Source organism: Pithys albifrons, chromosome 3, assembly GCF_047495875.1.
Source record: "Pithys albifrons albifrons isolate INPA30051 chromosome 3, PitAlb_v1, whole genome shotgun sequence".
In the NCBI taxonomy this organism is placed as follows: domain Eukaryota; kingdom Metazoa; phylum Chordata; class Aves; order Passeriformes; family Thamnophilidae; genus Pithys; species Pithys albifrons.
The window spans coordinates 90,090,122-90,100,652 of record NC_092460.1 but is presented as its reverse complement, the minus strand read 5'-3'; the positions used below and the strand labels follow the sequence as shown (position 1 = coordinate 90,100,652).

Sequence of the window (10,531 nt, the reverse complement as noted above, 5' to 3'; positions counted from 1 at the left end):
ATACATTCTTTCAAAAACCAGAATGCACTTTGGTCATTATTAAACATTAGTACAGAGGCAAATAAAATACAAAATGCTTGTTTGTGTTGCTTTATATATAAAAATATTTTTATACCACATAAGTTTAAGACTCATTACTTCAAATCTTTCAAGATTCTGAAGATTAGCAAATGTAGTGCAACATCCAGATTCTTGTCACAAAATTACTTGACATTTTTCAATATGAAGCCACTGTTTTAAAAACATAAAATACAAGACTACATGTGCCTGGTGATATTAATCCTCCCAAAATAATTTGTAGAAGGAAAGTTTGTTCCAAGTTAATCTGTAGAAGGAAAGTTTGTTCCAAGTAATTTAATTCTGCAGGGAGGAACAGGTATTTTTGTCATCCTGAAGAATGACAAGTCTCTATGACTGGTCTGTGTGGGAGGTAGGAATAGAAGTCAGAGGGAGAGCTGGGAAGCCCAAGGCTGGGAAATCCCAACAGGAAGCAGGAGGGAATGACACCTGTGGGGAGGAATGGGAGGTTTTTTGGAGACATACACCTGCCCACACCAGGCTTCATGGGCTCTGCTGCTCACCAGAGAAACTTGCTCTCTGTGTTTAACTGTTCTTAAACTTCCATGTGGTATGAGTGGCATATACTATAGTGTACAAGAGGAGAACATCTATCTATACTTTGCTCAGTCATTCATAGCATTGCTTTCCCCAGTAAATAATTCTTGTTTAAATACTCAACTTCAACATATAATACATACTGCTCCATAGTTCACCATAATATATTCCAATTAATAGACATTTATATGTATAAAGTTTCTCATTAAAAGTAACAAAAAGTGCACATGCACAGTCAGAGCTGCACAGAACAGCCCAGTATTTCAAATAAATACAATATTTAATTTTTATCAAAATATCATACAGCATGGTAACCATTTACAATTATTGCTCTAATAAAAGTGTTATCAAAGAACACTTTTTGACTTGTTATGTAACACCTTATTAATATCCCAGGATATTTAAACTGTAGCTTACATGAGTTTAGATCCTGGAATTACTCAAAATATTAGAAATTCCCACTTGTTTATAGTAGTAATATAAAATATTTCTGTTACCTGTCATACTGTATTGTCAGTACTTTATTTTTTGTATATGTCTCATTTCTCTATTGCAACCAAACATCTATTGATGTTACATTGTCCTCATAAATGATTGGTACAAATGAAATATTCTAAGCAATTTTACCACACTATCAAAAATCAAATTACTTCCATATAGTGTTACTATAACTAAAAATGTCCAGCATTGGCTTCAGCTGTAATAACAGAGTAATAACAGAATAATTAATTTAGTGTAATCCATTTTCAGGATTTCAAGTTCTCAGACAGTTTTTGACCCTTCCCAAAACTAACCTTTTCCAAAACTAAACAAGTAAGTTTGAAAATAAAATATAAATGTCAACTAAAATGAACATAAAACAGGGAGAAGATGAAATAAATATAAAGATTGCACAAGACAGATGTAAACACTTCAGTTTTCCAAATGACATCCTTGAAGAGGTTGTAGCATTTGAAATACAGATTCAGTGGCTGCTTTGAGGCAGTTTTGTCCATCATGAGCTTTTCTATAACACTGTATTATTTCATCTTCTTTCTATACTGTCAAGATTTGATCTTCCAGAGCTGCAAAAATTAGAGCAGTACATCAAGGTTATTTCTCATCTCAGTTTTCTGTTTACCAGAATTGCAATAGCACAACAGGTTTTTTTTTCTTACTGCATTTGCTGCATATTCTGTGATACACAATATACATTTTACATTCATTTACTTCTAATAGGAAAGAAATAGGCAGATATAAGCAACTCAATGGCAAATTAAGGGCTTTGTGACAGCTACAAAATCGTGGAAACTAAGATGCCTCATAACCTGCATCTTTAAATAGTTTCCAGAGTTTGTAGTTCAGATGGAGCCAGAGAGGACCTAATGAGGCAGCCCTTCAGCCAGCACAAAACAATGCTGTGAAGGACTGGCCACAGTAATCCTGTGTCTGCTGTAATACTTCACTGCAGTGCAGGGACAGCCTGCATCTTCTGCATCCCTTCCTGAGAGAGCTACACAGTCAACAGTGAGGAATTAAAGACAGAAATCAAATCTGGGATACGAAGAAAAGTTAAAGCTCTTGTATTTCTGTGTACAAATGTTTCCATATTTATGTCTAATAATTCTTCTAAGTGTCCTAAATTAAGTTACAAAGCCAAAAAAACAAACAAACAAAAAGTTAAAAGGGCTGCTCTGACAAATCCATCATTATTCTTCTGATACAGCTTTAATTTAATAACCATTTTCAAACAATAAATATTTTAGTTCATACAGCTGAGAATTAACTAGGTGACAATGTATGATCCATCTCTCAACACTCTGAACACTAAGGTGAAAAAAAGGATGTGACTCAAGTATTTACCTTTAGGTTAAATCCAAGCAAGTCACTGATGACACCTGAAACAGCTGACAGGATGACAACTTGGGTGATGTTATAAAGCAGTGGATTCATTGTAAGCCCATATAACCTAAAGGGACTGTCCAGTTCCTAATAATGCAAAACAAGGGGATCATTAAAAGCAAAAACTTACACTTTGTTTTTTGTTCACACATGTATTGAGCAACATTAGTTTAGGAACTTTTCAAGACCCAGCGGAGTAAAACATCTCTTATTATTCTGGATATAAAAAACAATGTGCAGGAAAATATCACATTAACTGACTGTTGATTGAAAAAAACCCTTCAAACACTTGGAGGCTGCCCATCCATAGCATCTATCAATTTGCACATGAAGCCAAGAAAATAAACAGCTCGGTGCCATCACTTTAGAATTCCTTATAATTTTCCAGAAATCACCTTCAGTGTTAAAAGAGCTGACAGACAGAAGAACCACAAAAACAAAGAAAAGAAAGGTTTTCTAGAATAACAGAAGGCTACCTCATCATTATGAAAAAAATTTTAAAATATCTTTTCTATTGAAATTCCCTTCCTTTTCCATTAATTTTGAGACTAACTACTAACCAACATAGCCAGAAAAGGACAATAAAGGACAAAAGTACTAATATTCATTTCACTGCCAATATTTTACTTATTTTTGTGTTGGAAGGAAGAAAAAAATCAGCCCAAATTAATCTGCAACAAAACTTGAACAGAGGCTATTGCATTTTTTTCAATTATTGGTGTATGAATACAGTCACTCAAACTTTTCTGGCCTAGAAATATGTCAAAGGAAGGAAGGAAAAAGTTTCAAGACATAAGAGCGGATTATATAAAGTATAACAACTACCACTGCTTTGGTCCTTTATGTTTGCTAGCTTTAAATTCATCTTCATCCCTCTCCTGCACTACATCCTGGGCACCTTGAACAAGGCCTTAAAAACCCTTTTTTAATAAAGAAGAATTTCAAAGCTCTAACTCTTCTTTCAAAAGAGGTGAAATAAGAATGAACAACCTTTTCATTTAGATGTAATGTGGTATAAAACTCTGCTGCAAATACAAAAGATATAAAATACATGATTCTGAGGACAGCAGAGAAACTCTTTAAGGAAAAAGTGTTTAGATTTTGTATTCATCTTACCAATTTTGTGAATAAGAAAACAGTAAAAATGTTCAACATTATCTAGTCTTTAATAGAAGCTTAAAGATCAAAACCACCCAAAAATCAAATTAAAACCCCAGACTCCATTTAGCTGCTGGGCATGAGACATATAATTGCGCTGATCACTGATTACCAAGAATTAATTTACAGCTCATAGTAGGTGGCTTGGAAGAATCACTTTTGGGCAAGTTCTCACAGTAAAGTGAGATTTGAGACTGGGATTTGTCCCACAAAAGCCAAGTCCCCTTTGTCAGTTGATAACACTTCTGGCAAGAGTGAAACACTTCTTTCAAAACACTGAGGAGAGCATGAAAAAGATGGAAGCAAATCAGACCAAGGGTTGATCAACATCCTGCCACCAACAGCACTTCTCACCCTACCCACCTGCTCCCAGCACACAAATATTTCAGCCCATAAGATTATATCCTGAACCTGTTGTTCTCTGTCTACTCGTCCAGCCTCTCCTTGAATCCAGATAATCTTTCTGTATCCACAGTGTCCTTTGACCAACACTTGCAGGACTCTGCTACCCAAAGCACAGAGAACATTTCCCTTTGTTTGCTTCAAACCCAGGTCCTAAAAGCTTTGAGTTCCCTTCTTACCCCAGGAGATACAGTCAGCAACTGACCTCACCAGGCTCTCCTTACTGCTATAGCATTAACTCCCAAGCTGTTGCTGTCAGCTTTGACACCATCAGTCCTCTCATGGAAAGTGCTGTGTACTTCCTTTGAGATGAAGAGACCAGCACACACCTTGTTACAGGTGTGCTGGTGGGGGGAATTACCTAACTAGCAGAAATGCTCATCTTGGCTACTAGCTAGATTAAACCAAGCTGAAGCTTTATTTTAAGAACTGTTCTTTGGCACCCAGGAATCAACCGGTTAACTGACCAGAATTCAAGGGGTGGCACAAAGAGGCCGCAAGGGCTGAAATCACCACTATATCAACACCCAAAACAGATGATAAAATTGCAACCCCCTCCAAGGGTTCATTATCCTGCCCACCCTGAAGTACCTCCTCTCACACTGCTCATATACCGTCAAAGAATAAAGCTGATGTATGTAATAGCAACGTGCAATCCACAATGACAGCAACGTAACCACCTGCAGTGCAAGAACAAGTGACATCACTGTGGGAGACAGAGTCCATTTAAACCCCAGCACACTGCACTGCCTGCAGAAGGAACACCACAGCTCTTCAATCTACTCTGCTTCTTCATTCCATACAACACAGGAATACATTTTAATCTTACCTTCAATAACTTAGTTGCAAGTTTTAACACATTGTTCACTAGTGTCAGTTCCTCCTTCTTATTAGGCTTTTTCTCCATTTTCAAGTATAAGTTTATCTGATTTTTAAAAAAATACAAGTATCATGATTTATTCAGAATTTAAAAGAATTCATTTACAAATATTCACTATTACAATTACTATCACTGCTAAGTGATTACATAGCATCCAAATGACAGAACTGCTATGACATTTCTGCAAGGAAGTAAAATTTTTCTTTTTTTAATATTTAAGCACAAGTACTGGCTCGGCATCACAGGAAAATATAATGTTTTATGATATAACAAAATACATTTGACACTATTATAGCAGTAAGTGCAAAGTTTAGTCCAATCCACAAATTAGGCAAGAAAACCCACCACATATGGAAGGTTTGCATAATTACTTTTTCCTCCTTCAACAATTGCCTGAGGTTTGCCAGTTCATTCCAGGTTTTTATATTGGTAGGCAGACCTTACAAGGCTTAACATCCCTAAAAGCTATTGAATAGACCAAAATGCTGAAACATAATTCTGCTAAAGTGTCGTTGCTTTTAAAAGATTTCAGTATAATTTAGTACTTTGCAGGCACCTTGAGTGCAGAAAAATCAATCTTTCCACTGCCTTGAAATATTTGAAAAATTATTAAACTCTTCATTGTTGTAGAAGAACAGTATATTGAATATTTCAATACTTCTGTGATGCAGAAGTTTTCAGAGCATTGTTTCTGAGAAAGTTAAGAGTACAAATTCTCTTTCAATTCATTCTCAAACAACCTATGTTTGATATCCTAAATCAGACAAAGGCTAGTTTTTTTCTTTCCTGTTGCATAATGAAAGCAAATCAAAGGAAAAAACCTTGAAAAGCCATTAATATTTTATTTTAGGATGACAACCTTTAGCAATATAAAACCCAAACCATTTAGCAATGTGAAGTAGTTCTTCAGATGGCACTTACCAAGATACAGAGCAAAGTTGCAGAAGGAAGTAATGCTATATGATGCTCTGATATATTTAACCACCTTGTTTTAAGGTACTTAATGAAATAAGGGCCACAGACATCTAAACAAAGCACCTGAGTATTATCAGATCTCCCCTAAAAAGGCAACTGTAAGTTTCTTACAGATAATAAAAATAAAAAATATACCTACTATATTCCAAGGCATATTAAGCTTCTGAACAATCAATTTAAAGCAAAATCATGCTTTCAGAATAGAGAGATTGCAATCTTTATATAAAAAACTCCTGATCTCAAGCATTCAAGATTTATAAACAGGGTTAAACTAAAATAAAGACTAATTAGCAACTCTGAAAACCCTAGGAAGGTTCAAATCTCTTAAAAGTTACTATGATTTCATTCATTTCAATAACAAGTTTTGAATCAGGAGAGGAGTTTGAATGTGGATGTGCACAGCCAACTACCACACCTATTTTGAGACTCAAAACTAGCAAGATGCCAACTTTGATCAGACCATAGATTGTATTTTGCCCAACAAATTTCCAAGGTCAATTAAAAACACATTCAGAAGGACTTGAAAAATTACAGGCAAACAGCATACAGTCAAAAATCCCTTTATGCAAATCAGTTTCCCATCATGACTCCTAATCATGAAATTCATAGGCTGAAGTTAAAGCACACAGAAATGCCTGGAACTTTGCAGGTTGAAAGCAGAAGCTGCAATTTTATCTTATTCATTAAGCATTTAAATTGAATCTGGGAGTTGAGCCTTGTCCCTTTTTTTTGTCATTGTTGTACTTTTCTCTTTGTTTTACAGGTTTGTTCTCTTTTCAGTAAGCCTAAAAACTGTAGTGTGTGATTTTCAAGGACACTAGACCAGATGTGATTTTTTAGCTAAAAGTGAGTGTCAGTCAATTGTTTGGGCTTGATATCTCATGAAAAGCCAAAATGTCAGACTCACAAGTTCATCTCAAGAACACTGTAAATATGCTGTATATCCAGCTAGCAAGTGAAACCAGTCCAAAATGAATTCTACCCAGGGTGAAATGTATCATTTTTATTTTCTGAAAACCAATTCTGAATTCTATTTTGGTTCTTATTTCATAAGGCGCTCAGGCATTTTGGAGGAAAAAGACTTTCGATGGGATAAGCTGGATTCAATACAAAGATAAGTGTCTGATGTCATATCACTTCCTGAATTTTTATTTTTACTTTTATTTAAGTTCTGAGTACACAGAGAAAGTGCTTCTTTCAATGTCCATGCCAGATTAAAATGTTCAAACACTGACTCTCATGAAAAGCACAGAGTAGAAAGCTATGAAAGCAAGAATAAGGCTTGACAATCTCTCTCTCCCCTTGCTCTCTGCACTTTTTCCAATCCTTATCCCAAACACTTCCCTCCATTTCCATTCCAGAAACAGCAGACAATTTCACTGGGACATGAGGCTGTTCGTACTCTTGAGAATTAACAGAGCAATGTAACACTCTCCAGGCTCAGGAACCTCGAGAGGTTTCAGACTGGTGCCAACTAGCACACTGAGGCCAAGGCAGACAGGCAGTGTGGCTCCTCAGTGTCCACCCTCATCCCCTTAGCAAAGAGAGTGAATTCTCATTGGGCAAAATAAGCACACAGACATTTATACCACCTGTCATAGGCTTCACAGCCCCACTTCAGGACACACAGTCAGGATTTTACTCTCCGACTTTAACACATTTTCTATAGGAAACCTGTGAAAGGTTCTTGAACTGCCTATTTAGCTTGCCCTGAATGTTTTGTACCAGTGTGAAAATTCTCCAAGAAGAAGGAGATTTCTACATGCTTAGCATGGAAAACTATCAGCAGTACCAGGTAGAGTAGAGGGAGTTTTGCAGTACAAACACCACCAGAACATTCCTGAGAAGAAAGACACATAGACCCAAAGCCAAGCTTGACTGATGACTGAAGGAAAAAGTTTCCAAAGAGTTGAGAGGAGCCCATGGAATCCATGAAACCTTGCAGTCAAGAGTTACTGCACTGGAAACAGTGCAGGACAAGTGAGTTTTCAAACCTTTCACTCTCTCATCCAATACTTTAAGATTTCATGTTTCTTTTTCCTATTTAAAAACTACCTTTTATGTTTGTGTTCTATCTTAAATTATATCAAACAACTTATACTGGTATCTCTAAGCCCACTCAAACAGAAATTAGGATACAGCCGTATCAGTGTTCCTTACAGCTTTTAAACAAAGTCACACATCTCAGAAACTGAGCTGTGGGTTGTAAAGTGTTGTTTCATTATACCATAATGAACTCCCTAATCCAAACTATTTTAATACATCCAAAATGTCTGATACCCACCAGATGAAGGACTTGTTTAGATATAAAAATATAGGTCTACACAAATTCTCACCTGCTCTGTAAGTAATATTGAGGTATTGCTGTACTTTTTACTGGTTTCAGAACCAAGAGTAACAAATCTTAAGAGAAAAAGAGTTAGTGAAATGCACCAAATTACGAGTTCCCAGTTGTAGTGACAATCAAGGAAGATCTCATGCATGTGAAGCAGCTGAAAACAAAAGAGGAAAAAACGTGAGAATTTAATTCGAATTAATAATTACATTACAACCTAAGAAAATAGTTAGGTATCTCCACCACTCAGTGAAACATTTCCCAATAATAAATATAAAGTAAGTTTTCAGGCATATAAGATTTTTGAACCACAATTTTAAATTGACAGCATATCAAAAATACAAGATGTGAGAAAACATATTCTGAAAGGCTTAATCAGAACATAAGATTCTTTTTCTTTTAACATCCCTAAAGCAATACAAAAAATATACTCTAAGACAATCTTAAACTCATGTTCAAACTTGCAAGGATGCTTATGGGATAAAAACCAAAATACAATCTCAAATGTACTAAATTCTATATAAGTGTTATTGCTAAATTACATTCTTAATAAAATGCTTATAGTTAGCTACCAGGCAAACACAATAGAGTAACTAGGGAAGAAGCTGTTAAAAACATACAATCAGAAGCCATTCAGAAGCTCCTCTGCATTTTGAAACAGAATCTCAAAGAAAATCTTAAGCAGTAGAAATCTTCTTTAAACACAGATTTGCTTACTAAGAGATATTCCACTAGAGGGCAGGCAAATACAGCCAACAAGCTTGTTTCTCACAAAAATCAAGGTCAACCTCAACTGTCTTTGCAAAAGTGTGTTTTGATATAAAATGTCAGGGAGAAAAAGTGTCTCACAAACCAGAATGAAAAATGAAAGAGGAAAGAGAGTTCAATAATAATAATGGTATCAGAGAGTCACAAAATATCCTGAGTTGTCCCAGACCCACAAGGATCATCGAGTCCAGTTCCTGGTCCTACACAGGACAAGCCCAAGAATCACACTGTCTCAGGTACAGAAGCCACCTTGTTAAAATCCACATCATTGGTGATTGCCCGGCCCTCTAATTTGCCATGATCACGTTAGGAATTATGCTATAAATAAGTTTATTTAGCTATTAGAGAAAAATATACTAAAGTAGATAAACAATTCAAAATGGAACTCAATCTTCTGAAAAGCTTTAACAGCCATTACTGGTTTTTCACTGGGCTCTTCTAGCTCACTAGAAATCACAATGCAAAAGGCACTCAAAACTGTTTCAGAAACTATTTGAGCCATGGCTGTGTCTATACAAGTAAAATTTTCTCACCTGTGCACAACAGATGAACACAACTGAGATAGTCAGTAGGAAGGCAGACGAAACTATGACATCAACTGAGCGCTGAGGACCTCGACGCTGAAAATAAAGGATTTGCACAGATGTGAATGAGAACCTATCCATTAGCATTGATATTCAGCATAACTAGTTAGAATCACATCTTGAACTCGCATAACAACTCACAATGTAGCAATCTAAGTTCTATACAACATACTAGATTTCAATAATTTGAGTACCCCTGAAGGCATGTGAGATGAATTCAGATGCAAGCATTGAAAGACAACTGTGAGAAAAGAAAATATTCACCCCTTGTTCAGTTAGCTCTTTCATGATGTGCAGTAACTTTTATTTAGGCAGCATTCTCTGACACCACGAATTTGATACAGCAGTGGGCTTCAACCCAAGTATCACATCAGTGCAAACAAAAGATTTCTGGACACCAGATCACAACAGCATATCAAGATATGATTTCACATGGTTGGTATTTTCCATCACTTGCCTCTTTTTCTACACACAATAGTTGTTTCTAGCTTTTCATGGGCTTTTTTTTTCCTGATTAAAGAATTAGACATCTAGTGCTGCATTGAAACATGCACAGGTTGTCACATACATTTATTTCTCAACTTTGTCCTCCAGACACGTCACTGTACAAAAGTGAGAAGAATGAGAGGTGTGCACATGAAAGGTACAACCCTGGAACTTGGAGAAAGAGATAGAAAGCTTAACTACTGTAAAAATTCCAAGTGCAAATTACTACTGCAGGGATGCACACTGTGCTTCTATAGTGAGCCTGTGCAAGACCTGAGATATGTCTGTATCCCTGCTCACATCTTCCCAGGTGGACACATATTCAGATGGTTTAATATGTATTTGGGACAGATGCTCTGTTAGTACATGCCAGCAGCACCACTGCAAGAAGACAGCTCCTTTGCTGCCTGTCTCCACTTCTTGCTCTCTGCTGGCACCAGGTAAGCA

At 36.2% G+C, this 10,531-nt stretch overlaps 1 protein-coding gene across 1 annotated transcript in view; it reads right to left on the bottom strand.

Annotated features, from left to right (window-relative positions):
- Positions 1–876: 876 nt before the first annotated feature.
- Positions 877–10,531, bottom strand: part of PHTF2 (putative homeodomain transcription factor 2) — a 67,001-nt gene continuing 57,346 nt past the window's right edge. Inside the window, exons 14-18 of the mRNA XM_071552702.1 lie at positions 9,548–9,634; positions 8,248–8,403; positions 4,886–4,981; positions 2,458–2,583; positions 877–1,679 (exon numbers count right to left, since the gene is read on the bottom strand). Of these exons, the coding sequence (XP_071408803.1) occupies positions 1,659–1,679; positions 2,458–2,583; positions 4,886–4,981; positions 8,248–8,403; positions 9,548–9,634 (486 nt within the window). The 3' untranslated portion in view covers positions 877–1,658. The remainder of the gene's footprint in view (positions 1,680–2,457; positions 2,584–4,885; positions 4,982–8,247; positions 8,404–9,547; positions 9,635–10,531) is intronic.